This window comes from Bos taurus, chromosome 22 (genome assembly GCF_002263795.3).
Source record: "Bos taurus isolate L1 Dominette 01449 registration number 42190680 breed Hereford chromosome 22, ARS-UCD2.0, whole genome shotgun sequence".
Classification (NCBI taxonomy): domain Eukaryota; kingdom Metazoa; phylum Chordata; class Mammalia; order Artiodactyla; family Bovidae; genus Bos; species Bos taurus.
This window is the reverse complement of record NC_037349.1, coordinates 17,937,745-17,956,729: the sequence shown is the minus strand read 5'-3', so window position 1 is coordinate 17,956,729 and position 18,985 is coordinate 17,937,745. Positions and strand designations below refer to the sequence as shown.

General features: G+C 47.9%; 1 protein-coding gene and 1 long non-coding RNA gene across 2 annotated transcripts in view; one reads left to right on the top strand and one right to left on the bottom strand.

Moving 5' to 3' along the window:
- The window catches only part of LOC112443504 (uncharacterized), a 730,208-nt gene extending 726,029 nt beyond the window's left edge, over positions 1–4,179 (bottom strand). The window contains exon 1 of the long non-coding RNA XR_009492349.1: positions 686–4,179. This is a non-coding gene — a long non-coding RNA (uncharacterized lncRNA). The remainder of the gene's footprint in view (positions 1–685) is intronic.
- The window catches only part of LMCD1 (LIM and cysteine rich domains 1), a 57,017-nt gene that overhangs the window by 19,626 nt on the left and 18,406 nt on the right, over positions 1–18,985 (top strand). The window contains 2 exon segments of the mRNA NM_001076222.2: positions 9,974–10,062; positions 16,185–16,440. Coding sequence (NP_001069690.1) covers positions 9,974–10,062; positions 16,185–16,440 — 345 coding nt within the window.

Sequence of the window (18,985 nt, the reverse complement as noted above, 5' to 3'; positions counted from 1 at the left end):
TGGAGTGGGTTGCCATTTCCTTCTCCACCGTGACGGCAATAAGACATTTTCAATCAGGGGAAAGCTCCAGGATGCAGCCAGTTAAGCATGGGGTCAGCTGGGGTGCAGGGGCGGCGGGGCAGCTGCCGTATCATCAATAGAACCAGCCGCCCCAAAGGCAGGCAGTCTGGGCATTCCTGCTTTTCTGGAACCAACCTCAAATCAATGAGGCTTGTCTGACAAGGGTTGGGGCAGGGGAGGCAAAGGCTGGGCCTTAAACAGAGAAGGCTTTCATTTTATATTTCCCTGGCCACATATGGATTTGCTTTCCGACTTGGTTTTCCTAGACAGATTAACCCTTGTTCACACGTGATGTAAACCTTGGGAATCTCAAATCATGTCTTCCCCTGGAGGGGAACAGAACCATATAAGTTATTACAACTATTAAAAATGTGCCATAAAGGGTTATGTATGGTGGTTAGGAACTTAAGGGGGGCAGGAGGGAGGACCCAGTCTAGGAAAATCAAGAACCTTCCTGAGGAAGTGATAGGAGGAAATGGACGGTGGTTTCTAGAACTTTCTAGCTCATCGAGGAGCCTGAACAGATGACTGGGACGCACTTCAGGGACAGCTTGTGGGGGAGACGCAGAAGCGACAGGCCCCTTCACCCCACAAAGGGTCTGGACCCACCAGGCTTTCTGCCTACCTTTCACGTACTTTAGAGCAGGGGTCCCCAACCTCCAGGCCTCAGACCGGTACCTCCTGTCAGATCAGCAGCAGCATTAGACAAGAAACAAAGTGCACAGTAAGTGTAATGCACTTAAATCATCCCCTAACCAAGCCCCCCACACCCCTGGTCTGTGGAAAGACTGTCTTCCACAGAACTGGTCCCCGGTGCCAGGAAGGTTGGGGACTGCAGCTCTGGAGCATCTGTGAATTCAATTCTCCTTCCTGGCCACCCCAAGTTAAACTTAATTTTACCTGTTAAACATGATGTATTGAGAGAGAAAGGACAGTTCCAGAGCATATATCCACAGAAAACTCTAATGCAGAAAGATACATGGACCCCGATGTTTACAGAGCACTGGTTACAACAGCCAGGACATGGAAGCAACCTAAGTGTCCACTGACAGATGAATGGATAAGGAAGATGTGGCACATTTATGTGATGGAATATTACTCAGCCATAAAAAAGAAGGAAATAATGTCATTTGCAACAATGTGAATGGACCTAGAGATGGTCATACTAAGTGAAGCAAATCAGAAAGACGTGATATCACTTATATAGGCAATCTAAAAATGATGCAAGTGAACTTATTTATAAAACAGAAACAGACTCACACATATAGAAAACAAACTGACCGTTACCAAAGGGGAAAGGGGAGGGGGATAAATTAGGAGTTTTGTTCCAGCAGATAAAAACTACTGTTTATAAAACAGATAACAACAAGGTACTTCTGTATAGCACAGGGAACTATATTCAGCTTTTTAAAAAAGAGGACAATAAAGGACAACATGGTATATTTTGCCCCAAACCCAAATTCTCCTAGAGCTGAACCCATACAAACTATCTGAATGGACAAAACCCAAATGAAACACCATTTCTCATAGAGAGTGAAAAGTACTCTTTAGGGGCATCTGTAAAACTATCTTTGGGACGCCAGACACTCCTAACATCCTAAACTAAAGCCATCAGATGAACTCTCCCAACCACAGCCAGTCCAAGGAATCAATTTCAACACACATATGTAATAGGAAAAATAATTGAGTCTTACCCCAGAATGCAAACTACTCAGCCACTTCTGCAATCAGCTCGTCACCCACCCAATGCTTCCCTTTACTGTCACTTTAAATAGGATTGCTCTTTATAATCAGAAAGAAAAAAGTTTTCCATGCACAGAATTCTAAGCACTAGATCAGTAGGGCTCATCTCAATTTGTTTAGTCTGTACATTTTTAGCCTCATTACACAATTTAGGAAAAGAGGGTCTAAACTCAAGAGCTTTCTTCACATTTGTGCTTGTCCAGAGGAAGAGAAATTCTCAAGGAGCACATGTGGGGGAGAAACAGTAGATTTCAATACACACATCCCCCTGGAGAACATCTCTGCCCCGAGATATGACCTCTAACGTAGACAAGGATGTTGCTTTAGCCTGGGGGGACTTTCTGTGGTTTTAGAAGGCACTTTATCCAAAGTTGTCTCCACGGTTGATACACACGTCATCGTAGAGAGTATGGGTGGGACGGCACAGGATGGAAATTTGGAAAAGGGAGCGGCTGCCAGCACTTGGTTCTGCACACTCTCTGCTGCTACCAAGGCGGAGGAGGGGATAAAAGACCCTGCCAGGGTCTGGGCTCCACATGCCCTGCCTTTCCTCTCCTATTTGGGAAAACAGGGTTCTCATGGCCAAGATCTGAAGCCACAGCCAGGCTGGGCTCCTCCATCTGGCACCATCACCCGCTCCCCGCTTTGGCCCCAGGGTGGGGTAAGGGGAGGACCACCCCTGACCTCAGGCCTGGCAGAGGGTCTCAGGATCCCTAAGAGCCCCTGAGGGGCGTTGGGCCGCCAGTGAAATTTAAAGGAAGAGGAAGGGTGTGGTTTCCCTTCTGTCTGGCTCTTAAGAATGTTACCACTTTTGGCACAGAAGTCTGTGAGGCAGGCCTGTACCGGGGCAGATGGGACCAAAATGAAGGGACAACAAAAGTCAGGCAGCCCGTAAAACCTCACCCTGGAGGAGTGGTGGTCTGCAAGGGGAGTACAGGAAAAGAATACATTAAGCCAAGGAGCTGAGAGCCTTCAAGTCCAAGTTGGAATGGCCGAGGGCCCAGTCCTGAGGCCCGGTTGTTCCCAACTTGTCTTCATGTTAAAATCCCCTGGGGAACCCTCCAAAATGTCTACAGCCTGTGGCCCATCCCCCAAGATTGGAGCTAAGTTGCTCTGGGATTCAGCCTAGGCTTCAGAAGTTTGAAAAGATCTCTAGGTGATTCTAGGGGCTTCCTTGGTGGCTCAGATGGAAAGAATCCACGGTGCAGGAGACACGGATTTGATCCCTGGGCTGGGAAGATCCACTGGAAGAGGAAATGGCAACCCACTCCAATATTCTTGCCTGGAAAATCCCATGGACAGAGGAGCCTGGTGGGCTACAGTCCAAGGGGTCACAAAGAATCAGACACAACTGAGCAACTAACACTTTCATTTCATTACTAGGTGATTGTAATATGCACTCAGGTTTGGGAACCACTGATGTGGCCCCTGGCTACTCAAAGTGTGGCCCCCAGACCAGTAGCACTGGCCTCCTCTGGGAGGTTGGGAGTACCATGGACTATCAGGCTCACTCCAGATCTGCTAGACAAGAATCTGCACACTGGCCAGATCTCAGGGGATCTTTGTGCTAATCAGAGAGTCGGGTAACTTGAGAAGTGCTGGTCCACGAGACAAAGCCAAATCGTCTTCCTCGAGTACAATCTTGTGGCACATGCCTTTCCTCCTTCCTGGCGTTGACTGCACTTGTAATTGTAGCAGTGTAGTCAGGTGAGTTATTACAGAAGTCAGTGTCGTCGTTCAGTCACTAAGTCGTGTCCAACTTTTTGGGACCTCCATGGGCTGCAGCACACAAGGCTTCCCTGTCCTTCACTTTCACCCAGAGTTTGCTCAAACTCATGTCCATTGAGTCAGTGATGCATCCAACCATCTCACCCTCTTTTGTCCCCTTGTCCTCCTGCCCTCAATCTCTCCCAGCATCAGGGTCTTTTCCAATGAGTCGGCTCTTCACAGCAGGTGGCCAAAGTATTGGAGCTTCAGCTCATGTGTGTGAGTTATTACCAGTCAGTGTAAGGGCCCCAGAATACCTAGAGATAGTTTCTTGACACTGCCTAGAGTGTATGGGTTAAATTGAAATGTAAACTAGAGTCACAGCATAAGCACCAGCTCCCTGGCCTGGTCCTATCCATTTGTGACCTGTAGTCATTTCAGGCTTCCAGGACAGGGCAGATAAACTGGGGGAAGCCAGTGCCCAGTGCTTCACTCACACAGGCACTGCCCATGGTTCTCATCCAGTTTCTCCTCTGGCTGCCACCTCTTCCACTGAAGCCTGTCTGATACCCTGAGCATCTACACTTTATTTCGCAGAACAAGGTTGGCGGGTAGAAATCCTGGGACCAGGGTGATCATGACCTTGTCCTACCACCCCCCGCCCCAACCCTTCCAGGACATCCCACCCCTACAGAAATGCTGTCCACCTCTCTGGACCCACATAGTCCAAGGCCCTGAGTCAAGGCGAGACTCGCGGGAGGCTGTCTGGGGTCTGGAGACACCTGGTGTGGTGGGAAGCCGCAGGATCTGAATCCAAAGACATGAGTGTGGATCATGCTCTGAGTGGTGTATCCTAACAGTTCTGGGAGCTTGTTTTGCTCATGAGCCAAATGCTAAATCGTGACATCATAGGCTGGTTGTGAAAACCAAGTGAGAGAAGGGATGTGAATACACTTTGTAACCTGTAAAGTGCTGTGCCTGTGCCATAGAACATGAGATGAGAGCATAGTCAAGAAGTCAGACCTGCCTGGCTTCATGTCCAAGCTCCACCACTTACTGACTGTTGGATTTTGAAGGGGAGGCGAAACCTCTCTTAGCTTGTTTCCTCACCTGAAAACAAGGTTACTCAAAGTGCCTCCTGTGGGTTCATCAAGAAGCTTAAATTAAATATTATGCAAATACTTGGCATATGCCCCCACATAAGGTATACTCAATAAATGCTAGCTATAATCATACTCATTAGGAAATATAAAACAGCTTTTTTTTAAGGTATATATCTTTTTTTTCTTTTTTTTTTTTTTTGGCCATGCCACATGGCATGTGAGATCTTAGTTCCCCAACCAGGGATCAAACCCACATCCCCTGCATTGGAAGCACAGAGTCTTAACCACTGGACCAGAAGGGGAGTCCCAGAAAAATAAAAGTTTAGCTTAAAGTTGTAATACAAATAAAGATCGACTAAGGACACCCTTCCCCAGAGGGGCATTCTGAATGGGCACGGTGCTTCTCCTCTCAGACTCACGGCCCTACCATCACCTGATGACTGGGAATATGACTATCCCCCACAGGGCTGTCATCATTATTGAGGAAGACAGTGGTTTCATAGGGAAATCGCTCTGTGGACTGTCGAGCTACTTTTATTTGGGGGTTGTTGAGGGTACTGGAGTAACTCTCTGATCATGTTTCTGTTTATGATCTCAGTTCTCTGGACCTTCTCATAACTTCACCTTTTCCCCACTCATCTCCATCCTCTCTCCACCTCCTGTCCTGGGTCCTGGGACCCTGGGGGAAAGGGATGTTTTTAAGTCACAAAGCACGTTGACCAGTAATGTTTTATAACAACACAGGTATGCTTATAGAGCTTACCTGTAAAAGACAAGTCAGAGGAGTTGCTTTGGAATAGAATTTAGTACCAGTTCAGAACATCCCTGCTCAAAGAGCAAGCCCACAGATAGTCAGGAGGGCACGTGATCGTGTTAAGACATAGTTTTCAAAAAGGTAAGGTCAGCATTCTTGTGCAACTATAAAATGAAACTTAGCAAAGATTATACTCAACTCATGATGTAGGGAAGGAACCAGTAAGATATTTAGAGCCGTCCAAAAAGCATTTGAGGAGCTGGGGGTTCATGAGCAATTTAATGTCAGGACAAGATTGATAGGTGTAGAACTAGTTGATATCCTGCATGACAATGAACCATAAGCTTTGGGGTTGTCTTTTTCAAAATGACAAAAACTATCTGCATGGGTGTCACTACTGGACAAAAATCCACAAGTTAACATGGAACTTGGCCAAGCGTAAGAAGAGCACAGAGGGAACTTCCCCAGACCCTCGCAGGCACGGGATGGAGTGGGGAACACCGTCACGCTGCCACATGTGACATGAAGGCTGTGCCACCCCCGTTTCTGCCTTATATCCAAGTTTTGGGTTTCTTTTTTTTCCAACAATTTCGGTAAATACTTATTTCACTTCACTTACATGATGCTTACAGTGGCCCTGTTGGGGCAAAAAGGTCAAGGAAAACCCGTTTCCAGAGGAGAAAACTGAGTTAGTTCCACAAGGAGAGAGAGAAGCTGGGCTAGGAGGAGAATCCTGCTTCCTACTTCTGAGCCTGGCGCTCGTCCCGAAACTCCGTCTCCCACTTGGCCTTCTCAGAGCACTCTCATCTCAGCCCCGCATTGCTCTCAGTGGCATTTGTCTCTTTTCAGACTTCCCTTGGGCTTCACTAAAGGTAAAGGAGGGAGGGAGGGAGGTACCCGCGGCCCCCACCCTTTACATCCCAGAGGCCTCCTGGTCTCATCCCAGTCCTTTTAAGTTCCCGACACGATTCAGTGGCACAGCATCAGGTGAACCACATCCTGCTATCCTGAGCCAAAGAAAGTTGTCCAGACACTTTATCCCCTGCTCCGGAAAAAGGACAGAAAGGAGGCCGCATTCCAAGAACCCATTTTTTTAAGTGGTGGCTCCTTTCAAGCTCTTCTCTTCTCAGCTACTGTGAGCCACTTTGCCATCTTTCATCTGCAACTGCATCCACATCAGAGAAACCTACTGTTTACAAACCAGAATGTCTCATTTGAAACACTTGTTCTGGTTGATGTTTGTCCCCCACGTCAACAAACAGGAGAATCATTTTCTGTGTTGGGGGTGAGCTGGATCTGTCTGGCCCCTGGCTGGATGGCATGCCTGCCCTGGACAAATGACTGCTCGTTGTGTGGAACAGGCAGCCAGGAAACTGGCAGTGAGTGTGGTCCAATGGCCCAAATTGGTTTCTTCCTTGCAAGGCCATTTATTTTTCTCACCCACGGATTTCTGTTGCCACAGAAACCATCTCACTAGCAGGACGGAGACGCAGGCCAACCCTGCTTTCTGCACCATCAGAGAGGCAACGTTTATAATCATGAAACAAAGGAGGGAGTAAGAAAGTGTATGGGGTGGGGGCTTCCCTGGCGATCCAGTGGTTAAGACTCCACACTTCCAATACCAGGGGTGTGGGTTCGATCCCTGGTTGGGGAACCGAGATGCCACATGCTACACAGCGAGGCAAAAAAAAAAAAAAAAAGGCAACAATACTCCAATAAAAATTAATTTGAGAAAAAGAAACTAGATGAGGTGTGCAGTTTAAAAAGTAGTTCCTCTAAAGTTCCCGAGAACTCTGAAGCAGGTAAAAAAAATTTTTTGAGAATGTCTGATTCAGAGTACGTTTATACAAGGTGTACTGACAACAGCAAACATTCGGAGTATAATAAGTGCATGCTAAGCCCTTGAGTGCACAGCCCATTTAACCCTCTCAGTGACTCCACGCACCTGGGGGGTTCTTACTGTCCCCGTGACACAGACAAAGAAGCAGACTCCGCAATGCAGTCACTGGCCCAAGTCCAGCAGAAGAAAGGGACAGAACTGGGATCAAAACCAGCCCTCTGACCCCAAAGCCTGGACCTCCTGACTTGAAACAGCTGCCTTCTCTTCATCTCTCTTCATGTCTCTGTTGTAGCCTTGCTCTTCAAAGGTGCTGGACACCACTGTCCATCCAGCGTCCGCCATTTTTGTTTGATTTTTTAATCCTTTTTGCCTTCAGCCATAAGCCCCTCTCTAACATCCCACACAATGAGGGTTCCACAGAACAGGATACGGGCCACTCCGATCCAGGCCAGTTTTCTCATCTCACAGAGGACTAATGTGGGCTGGGCAGGGAATAAGTCGCCTCTAGCTGCACAGCTAATAAATGTCAGAGTTGGCACCAGAGGGCCAGCCCCTTGCCCTGCAGGCCAGAACCCGGCTGCACTGAGCTGCCTTACACCACTGTTTCTAAACCAGACCCTGAGCCAGCAGTTAGCTCTCCTGGCCAAGCATTAGGACTAATCCCCTTGTAGGATGGCTGTTAAACCAACCAGAATAACAGCGGTGCTCAAGCGGGCAGGGTAATTCACCAGAGAGGAAACACTCCCACAGAGCTCTCCTGTTTCAGGCTTTGTTGCCTTGGGGGTCGATCTGAAACCATCCAGTGATGAAGCCTGATCCAGAAATTGTTTACCTCTGCCCAAAACTTCGAATGACTTAAATATTAAGTGTAAGGGGACCATTGTATTTCAACTAGTAGAATCCAATGGGTCAGAAATGAGAGGCAAGGTTTTCTATGCCAGCAGCTTTAGGGAGCAAAGTTCCACCCATGAATCAAAGTACCCTGGCTCAGACAATGAGATGGCCGTGAGCATCGTCTTGGTTTTCCATTTTAACATGAATCTAACACCAAATAGGCACAGACATGAGCATGCAACCCTCCAAATACACGCCACATGACTCTTCCTCCCCAAGTTGTGAAGGTCTGTTAGAACAGCATAGCGTGTGAAGACGTGGTGTGTCAAGTCACCAAGCAGGTGGCATGGAGCTGGGTATTATCATGAGACGAACTGGTGGGGGAGCAGAGAAATAATGTGAAGAGTAACTGGTTCTTTCCATGTCCGTCTTTGAATTCCAACACTAGCAATGATGGTAGCCTCACAGCTTGTCTTTTTCCCACTTAGAAGCAGAGAGGGTAGAGGCATCATGCCCTAAAGAGCATGCTCAGACTGTGACACCCTACCATCCAGCCCTTTTGTACCCTTCTGCCCTTTCATACCTCCTCCTTCTGCTAGGAGTTCTCTTCTTTCTCCTGCCTGCATTCATTGCACAGCCTCAATTCTGAGCCACCTCCTCCGAGAAGCCTCCCTGATTTCCCACTCAGGTTAACCTTCCTCTGCGCTCCTGAAGTCTATGTGCAAAATAATAGCAGCTACCATCTGTAGTGCCTAAGGTGTTTGTGGACATCACATGCATTATCTCTGTACCCATTTGACAGGTAAGGAAACTGAGGCTTAGTTTGTCCAAGGTCACGCAGCTGCTAAATCATGAACCTGAGTTTGAAATCCAGGTCTCTCAGGCTCCAAAGTCCATGTGTTTCTACCACACAATAGACAGCTGCCCTTGCCTCAGACTTACCCCTTCCAGGAAGTGTGTGTTTCTTCCCACTAGACTGTGTGTTCCTCCAGGGCACCACAAGTCTCACAATGTATCCCTGTGCCTGGCACATAGCAGATGCTAAATAAATGCTTCAGTGAGTCAACAGTTTGTGGAATGAGCAGCTTATCCCTTTATCTCACTGGTTGATGGAGCTATGCTTCTATAAAATCCTAGTACACATGGTACCCACCCCCAAGGCAGTCCCCATCCCCAGCACAGAATCAAGTCAGTTTCTCAGCTGGCAGATCCATTTGCTAACCCACTGCTTCTCCAAGTTTCACCTCCTGTGAACCTCCTGGAAATTTCCTTCCAATACAGATTCTGATTCAAAAGGGCTAAGACCCTCAGAGGTGGGGCATTTCCTGCAAGCTTCTGGTGATGCAAGATCCCATTTTGGAGTCGAAATGCATCAGCCAATAGCAGTCAATGCACTTTGGTTACCTTTGGCTGATAATGAACAATAAAACCTGTCTCCCACTTTGTTCCCTTTCCAAAGGATAACCAGATTTCAAATGCTTCTGACTGTCCATGATTTAGCAAAATATTTAAGTTATGCTTTGAGCTATAAACATTTGGCAGCTTGAACATTTGTTTGTGCCTGTAGCTTTGGTTTAATCACGCCCTATCAATAAATCACAAATAAATGAGAGAGAAGAAACACTCACTGGAAGATTCCATTCCAGTGACAAGTGGATCAGGGGAGTGGGTGAGGGTGGGAGAAAGAAGCCGATGAACCCCCAGTGCACTTTTATGGGAAGGACTCCACCCTTCCACACCTGCCTACCCTGTGGCCACTTTCCCGGCTGGTCTCCTCTGTTCCTGGTAAACAGTAAAGCCATGGCTTATTCATCTCGAGCCCTTTGAACCCCACACAATTGCTTTACCAGCATGCCAAGTCTTTAGAGGTCAAGCATCTCCGGTCCAAGACGTTTGGAAGGAAAACACCCTCTTTTCTGTCTCCTTTTCCAGATGTCGCTGGGCCAGCAGCAGTCAGCAAGAGGTGTGCCTTGTCTGAGATGCAAGGGGACGTGTTCGGGCTTCGAGCCACATTCATGGAGGTAACGGAGTTTGTCAGGAAAGGCTCTGCCTGCCTTCATTTCTTGGCTGTCCTTTCTGGGAACCCTGGGACTGCTTAGGGTGCATGGGTTGTTGGCTGACTGGCTCGGGAGTGAACGCATTCTTGCTTGGCCTAATTCAGAAATGACAGAAAAGCCCTTGAGGAGCCAAGACGAAGAAGGAGTTCAGGCTTTATAAACCATTTCCAGGTGGAGGCGAGGATGCTTGGGGAAGCGGTGGGCAGTTGTTAGCTGCTGCCTGATCCACGCTGGGTAGACCAGTCTGTCCTGGGGTTTGGTGTGTGGGCTTCATCCTCCCCTCCTGCACCATCAGCCCCCCAGGATTCTGATCTCAAAGTGCCCCAGGGACCAAAATAAAAGTCCCTGTGTCAGCAGCACTTGAAAGCCAGGGCCTGGTTTCACGTCCATGCGGGAGGGCGGTGATATCTGGCTTGGACTTGGATTCGCGGATTTTTCTTTTGTTTTGTTTCATTTTTTTTTTTTTTTCACAACAAGAGGTATTGCTGCCATTCTACACAAGCCTCAGGCACTGTTCACATCAGCATCTGTGTAGCTGGCACCCCTGGAGGTGTGCAGCGCACAGTCTGAGGGGGCCATCCCCCTAGCCCTGGGGGAGAGAGGCTAAGCTCTGTAGGGCATGACAACTTAAAAGGAGGTTTTGTCTCCACCGCCAGAGGGTGGCCTTGGGCACTCAGAGAGGGAACCCATCTCAGGAGGTGTTTGTCTCAGAGAAGTTGATTTCCACCATGAGATGGCAGTAACAAAATTATACACTGAGCTGAGCTAAATCTCTTCTACTTGAATGTTGAAGTAACCCTGAGCAGGAGGTGTTAGTATGTCCATTTTACAGATCAGGAAACTGAGGGTGGGTAACGAGAGCCTGGCAACTATGGAGCAGACTTCAAACTCAGGTCTGTGAGTCAAGCCCCATGCCATGCTGCCAGCCATTCTGCACAGAGTCCTGATGTCCAAGATTGTTCCTGACTCTACTCCCAGACACTCCCCACTTCAGAGGAGCTCATATGGGCTTCCAGATGCCAGGGACCGTCAAGGTCATCCACTCCCAACTCCCATCCCCTGCACCAATTCCCCCCCACAGCTAGGACGTCCTCTCCCCACACATCTGTTTTGGCCATGTGAGCTCTTTCTGGCCTTGAAGAGGGTCTGCCTGCCCATCGTCTCACCGTGCCGGTCCTGACGCTGCCATCAGGGTGTCAGAGGATGAGGCTGGCTCTTCATCAGTTCTCCCTGAAGTCAAGAGATGGTGCCTCCCTTTCAGAGTTCTTGGGCCCAGGGGATCGTGTTCCCTAAATGTACACATGGAGTCAGTGCCCCAATGCTCCCTTCTCTCAAGGTGCACAGGCCCACGCTGCCTGTTCTCGGGCCTCTGAGAATGGGTGTTCGGTGTATTCTCTCTGGTTTCCTAGTTGTTTATAGCAGGAGGGCAGTTCTGTACACTGTTCCTCTTGGCTGGGAGCGGAAGCCTCTCATCATCGTTTCCATCCTGACATTTTCTCATCATCCTACCGGTTCCCAGAACATCAAGTGAACTTTAATTGAGAAATACAGACTTCAGCCTGTAGGTCCTGCCTGTCCAGGACACAAGCCACATGGCCTCCCATGACAACTATTTGACTTGGCCCTGGAGACAATCTGTCATGAATGAATGTCATTGTGTTCCAGTAAATCTTTATTGAGGGCCACTGAAATTCAACTTTCTCACCATGTTCATGTGTCCCCAAGTAATCACCTTCTTCCGAATCTTTTTCAACCGTATAAAAACTGTTCATAGGCCATATGGAAGGAGGTGATGGACTGAATTTGCCCAGTGGGCTATACTTTGCCAACCCCTGAGGTAGACAAAGCCTGATTTTACAGATAAGAAGCTTGACAGGAGCCTGTGGTAGGCTTGTGTTCAGGCTGAGATTATATCCCAATGTCATGCCTCTTCCACAATTTCGAGTTGCCTGGGACAGCCTGAAGAAATGGCCATTGTGGCACTACCGAGGATCTCTCTAGATGCGTGTATGTCCTCTGCAATCTGGGTGCCTGGAAAGAGCAGGAATGGGACCGAGGAGGTGTGTTCCTCATCTATAAAGTCCCAGAAATGAGTCTGGCAACAAAAACAGCACAAATAAAGGAGAAATAATGTTGACACAATCAAAGGACATCTCATATTTCTCAGCATTTTCTGTTTCAAAGTATTCTGCATCCCAACACCTCTCATAGCATCCTGAGCATCTACATGAACCAAAACTGCCAAAGGGCAGCTTCCTCCCCCAGATTCAAGTACGGAAGCTTTGCGGATGTCAGAGGACCCCATGGAACTCTGGGCTTCCCTTCCTTTCCTTCCTCTTCCTCTTCTCTCCACTTCCAGCTCTGCTGCCGCCTCACCCCCATAAACCAAAAGTGCCCTCACCAGTCTCCTTAAAGAAGGAGTCTCTGCCATGCCTGGCTCACAGAGAACACCATTGGTCATGCATGTGCATGTATGCTCAGTCGCTCGTCATGCTCGAGTCTTCATGGCTCCGTGGACTGTAGCCCGCCAGGCTCCTCTGCCCATGGGATTTCCCAGGCAGGAACACTGGCGTGGGTTGCCATTTCCTTCTCCAGGGGATTTTCCTGACTCAGGCATCTAACCCACATCTCCTGCATCACTTGCATTGGCAGGTGGATTCTTTACCACTGAGCCACCTGGGAAGCCCATTGGTCATGAATTAAATGTTCCAATTACATAAAACAAGCAACCCCTTCTCATAAGAATGAAAAGAAAAGCCTTCTTGCATTTGCTACCTACCATCTTTAGGGTGCTAATTTATCTTTAGAGATAATTTCCCTAAAGTTATCATTGAGCGTGTCGATTTTAACATGTCCCAAATGACATGCAAAATCCCGGGCCGGATGAAGCACAAGCTGGAATCAAGATTCCCAGGAGAAATATCAATAACCTCAGATATGCAAATAACACCACTTTAAAGTGAAGAGGAACTAAAGAGCCTCTTGATAAAAGTGAAAGAGGACAGTGAAATAGCTGGCTTACAGCTCAACATTCAAAAAACTAAGATCATGGCATCTGGTCCTATCACTTCATGGCAAATAGATGGGGAAACAATGGAAAGAGTGACAGATTTTATTTTCTTGGGCTCCAAAATCACTGCAGATGGTGATTGCTGCCATGAAATTAAAAGACACTGGCTCCTTGGAAGAAAAGCTATGACAAACCTAGACAGCATATTAAAAAGCAGAGACGTTACTTTGCTAACAAAGGTCTGTATAGTCAAAGCTATGGTTTTTTTCTGTAGTCATGTATGGATGTGAGAATTGGACCATAAAGAAAGCTGAGCGCCAAAGATGTGTTGCTTTTGAACTGTGGTGTTGGAGAAGACTCTTGAGAGTCCCTTGGACTGCAAGGAAATCAAACCAGTCAATCCTAAAGGAAAACAGTCCTGAATATTCATTGGAAGGACTGATGCTGAAGGTGAAGTTCCAGTACTTTGGCCACCTGATGTGAAGAGTCAAGTCACTGGAAAACACCCTGATGCTGGAAAGACTGAAGGCAGGAGGAGAAGGGGATGACAGAGGATAAGATGGTTGGATGGCATCACTGACTCGATGGACACGAGTCTGAGCAAGGTCCAGGAGTTGGTGATGAACAGGGAAGCCTGGCATGCTACAGTCCATGGGGTCGCAAAGAGTCGGGCATGACTGAGTGACTGAACTGAACTGACTGAAATGGCAGCCCACTGAATGCAAACTGGAAGCTTCTCCCCAAATAATGCTTAAAAGGCTTCCTTCTCTTCTCCTGAACACCACACTGCACACCGTGCGTTAAAAACAAGAAGCAAGCCTTGCACTGAAGAAATGTGTTTAACCTTCTATAGCCCACTGTCCTCCAAACTCATCACCGATGAGCACTTTTCCATGTGCCACATCCTGACTTCTCGAGGGAACTGGTCCAGGCAGCAGAACCACCTCAGAGTGTATGCAACTTGCATGGCCCAACCTGATTCTACCTTACGTTACAGTTTCCACCTGATCTTCTCTCTCTCTCCCATCCCCACTGCAGTCTCCTTGAAGGCTGCGATGGGGCCTCCTTCTCTTCATATCAGGCTAGGGGTTCTCCACCTCAGCACTACCAACAGTAGGGGCTGGATGGTTGTCTGCTGTGGAGGGAGCTGTCCTGTGTATTGTAAGATGTTTAGCAGTAACCCAGACACCAGAGCCCCCCAGTGGGACAATCAAAAATGTCTCCATGGTTTAGTCGCTGAGTCATGTCTGACTCTTCCGACCCCATGGGCTGTAGCCTGCCAGGCTCCTCTGTCCACAGGATTCTCCAGGCAAGAACACTGGAGTGGGTTACCATTTCCTTCTCCAGAATGTCTCCATGCTCAGCCATAAAAAAGAACAAAATAATGCCATCTGCAGCAACATGGACGGACCTAGAGATTGTTGTACTGAATGAAGTAAACCAGACAGAGAAAGGCAAATATCATATGATGTTGCTTATATGTGGAACCTAAAGAAAAAGGTACAAATGAACTTATTTACAAAACAGAAATAGAGTCACGGATGTAGAAAACAAACTATGATTACCTGGGGATAAGGTTGGGGGAGGGATAAATTGGGATACTAGGACTGATATATACACACTATGATGTATAAAATAAATAACTAATAAGAACCTGCTGTATAGCACAGGGAACTCTACTCAGTACTCTGTAATGGCCTATATGAGAAAAGAATCTAAAAGAATCTTTAAAAAAAAAAAGAGAGAGTGGATATATGCCCATCCATATGTATAACTGATTCACTTTGCCATACAGCAGAAACACAACAGTGTAAATTAACTATACTCCAATAATTAAAAAAAAAAAAAAGTGTCTCCAGATATTGCCAAATGCCCCCTGGGGACAGTTCTGACCGTGGTTGCAGTCAGATGCTGATGTAGAGCATCAAGGTAAGCTTCCCAGAGCCCCACAATCAAAATTTGTGCTAACTGATTAAATACATCAATCTCCTGCATTTCGAAGAGAAAGGGAGGCTTCCTCTGAGCACGCCTGGCTGTGAAGCGCTCAGGCAACTGCCCTGACATCTCCCCACTGAGCCCCGCCCCGCCCCACCGAGGTTGTGATGCAGCTCACTTGACCTAACAAGCTCTACATCGCGTGTGTTCCGGCATCTGAGATGGAGCCTGCCTAAGGGGACCCGGCCAGGAAGGGAGGGGAGCGCTTTTCCTCTCACTCTGGGAATTCTGGATAGCTAAACCTTAACAGCATGACACAAAGCTGCCAACTGCTTTTGTTTTTAATTGTCAGAGGGAAGCATCAGGCTTTCAAGTCAGCCTATGAAGCCTCCCCAGGACGCTTTTCTTCTTCCAACCCCAAGACGAAGCCTTGCCAATAGATGTCAATCTCTCCAGCCCGAGGGGTTTAGGCTCATCCTCTTTCCCCCCAAGTCCTGTCCACCAGTTTCTTGAAGAAAACTTCCAGCTGTATTTTAACTTCAGGATGAGTGCTAAAGTGTTTACAAATTGCTGAAGCTCTGAGACTCATGAATCTTGGGAGACAATTTCAATAATTCTTTACAGCAAGAATCAGCAGACTTTTTAAAATAAAGAGCCAGATAGCAGATATTTTAGGCTCTGCAGGCCTCTGATCTCTTTTGTAATTACTCACTTGCTGCTGCCACCCAAACGCAGCCACAGACCACAGTAAATGAATAGGCATGGCTGTGTTCCAATAAAACTTTATTTACAGAAGCAAGTTGTGGGCCAGGTTCAGCCCACAGGCTGTGAAGATTCCTGACCTAGAACATCTCTAATGATGAACCAGCCTTTGCCACCCCAATGTGGTGGAAAATTTCTCAAGAGAAAAATTGTGCTGTTCTTTTTACCAACAAAAGTCATACCAAATTCCCCAGAGACAGATTGAGGTGCTGATTCCAAAGGCCTTTTGGTCTCCAGTTACCATTTGTCTGCTGCTAACCTTTTCAAGTTACTAAAGTTAAACTTTGCGCTTGCTTTCCAAAGCATAGATGCTGCCAGCGGGAGACTCTGCCTCTCTTTTCTGGAGGTTGATCTCACTTGTCCCCATCCCACCCCTCAGGAAAATATGCAAGTCATGCAAATGCAGCCAAGAGGACCACTGCTTGAGCTCTGACCTGGAAGACGATCGGAAAATTGGCCGCTTGCTGATGGACTCCAAGTATTCCACACTCACAGCCCGGGTGAAAGGCGGGGACGGCATCCGGATTTACAAGAGGAACCGGATGATCATGACCAACCCCATTGCCACAGGGAAAGATCCCACCTTTGACACCATCACCTACGAGTGGGCTCCCCCTGGAGTCACCCAGAAACTGGTAAGGCAGCTTCCTGCAACCAAGTGGTTATTTCCCTTCTCTTGTAAATAGGAGTCATGCCATGGGTTCCTGAATGTCAAAGACAAGGGAACACAGGTGCAAGGTTATAAGAATGGTAGGAATAGCTATGGTTTCATAGCTGCTCCTACCTCTGGGATCTTGAAGTGAAAACTATCTGGGCCTCATTTTTCCTCATCCATGAAATGGGTAGAGGTGTTCATGGGAATTCCAGCTGCAGTACACAGTTGCTTATGGTTCCCTTTGGGCTCTCTGCTTCTGAATAGAGGATGCTTTATCCTTCAGAATTCTCAGAGTGCTTTTCTTCATCCGCAAGTTGTTCATTTTCCCTCAAAGTGATCTGGGATGTGCCTTTTGCAAGCCTAGGGGAGAACACAGGAACCCTCCTCTCTTCTCCCTAACTCCTGGGCTTAGAAGGGAGTTATGCCAGTTTACTTTACATAACTCTGGGGAAATGGCACCCAGAGAAGGACAAAGCCTAGAGAGAGCAGGTGATTTGCACAAGTCACCCCCCTTCAGCTTCCAACTAAAAGGACCCAAGGAAGGTCCCCGTGAACAAGCCTTACCCCAGACAATTAAGTTGGGAAGCTCCAGACAGCAGGGTCAGAATCATGAGACATGAGAATTTAAATGAAGCCCCAGGTAGCATCCCATGCAGGCCCCTTCAAGACCCAGAGCAGTGGACTAGTGCCCCTCAAATTTCCACAAGTGCAGAAACTATCTGGAGAGCTTGCAGAAACACATCCAGCAGGCTCAGGGATGGCGTGCCAAGCTCCCAGGTCATGCTGAGGCTGCCAGCTCCTAGACCACATCTGAAATAGCAAGGACCTAGGTGATTTCTACAGGTTAATGAGATTTTAAAAAGCCCTACAAGGTTAGCAATGCAGACCTGCTATTGAATCCCATCCCTCCTGGGAGAAAAGAAGTGCCTTTCCAGTCCTGTGCGGCCCTGGCCCTGCAGGCTCCTCCCGCAGCTCCTGCCTTGCACCCTCACTCAGTACCGGGCAGTGCGCTGACCTCCTGCCTTCCTGCCCTGGACCACTCTAGGCTCTTGCCCTCCTCAGGGTTTGCACATGCTGTTTCCTCTACTTGAAACATCCTTTCCTGGCTCTCTGTATAGCTGGGTCCTTCTGTCAATCAAGCCTCAGACGGGCCTCACCACACTACCCCACCTACAGTTGACGTCACTCATCCCACTAGAATTTTCTCTCTCCATTCTCCATGGTCTCCTTAGAAGCTCTTTTATTTATTTTTTATTTAGGGATAATTGCTTTACAGAATTTTGCTGTTTCTGTCAAACCTCAACATGAACAGCCATAGGTATATCCTTAGAAGCTCTTATTTCAAGCTGTCCTTGCCTCATGCAAGCCTGTGCTTCATTATCACCCAGAGCATGCACACACGTGTCCTGTGCATGGTGCATCCTTCGCCTCACACCGCGCAGAGCGTGCAGCGGGCTTGATGAGTGTTTGTGCCCACGTGACCTCCCAGCCAGTGACCCACGTGTGGTCAGTGAGCGGGCTGGATCTGCTCCGTAAAAACCCTTGTGACTGGCCCACAAACAGAAGTGCAGGAATTGAGAATAAATATCAGGAACCTCTGTGGCAACTGACACCCAAGTGCGTGATGGCCAAACAAAGCTCTCGTGTGCACAGCCTCCTGTGGCCTGAGAACCATCTCACCAGGCACAGTGAGCCCACAGATTGTCCTGCAATCCAAACCACCCAACAGAACCCCAAAACAAACCTTGATTCTTTACCATAGAAGGTTCAAGCCTGGAGTTTAAGGGAGGAGGGGTGCAGAAATCCCTTCTAGATAAAGCAAAGAGAGACAAAGTTTTGTTTTGTTTTTTTAAGCTTTGCTTTTTGAGAAGCATACTTTCAAAGAACATTTCAGCATGCATGAGGTGCCTGAGCTTAGCCACCCGGTGAGGTAGAGGTCAGTTTACCTGTGAGGGGACACAGAATGGTTCACTGCCCTTTGCCAGCATGCGGGGGTAGGCAGGGGCAGGTCGGGGGCCACAGAGGGAGGCACTGAACAACAGCAGTGCCGGGTTCCGGTGGTTCCGAAAACAGATCTGCCTCCAGCGCCTGGGCCTGGGTGAACCATCACTGGGTCTTCAAGATGTTAGTGGAAACTAAAGCAAGAAGCTCATAAAAGAGCCGGCTGTGGGCGACAGGAACTGGCTGGTGAAAACCTCAAATGCTTCGGCCCCAGCCTAATCAGAGGAAGGCATCGTCGGGCCGTGATTAATGCCGGCTCATAAAACCGCACGGGATAAAGGCCCTTCTGTCTGCCCTGTGTCTGGCCTGCCTGAGCAAGTCGCATTTCTGAGATTGGATGACTTTCCTCCCACTCACCCTTCCGACTTTTCCTTAAATTACCAAGTGATTGGGACAGATTACATTTTGGAAATGGCCTGAATCTTGCTCTTTATCACCCTTCCCAACCAGAATAAAAACCAGAGAAATGCTTGAGCTTTTAAAGACTAAAGTCATGATAAACCTAATTGCTAGTATTTATTGAG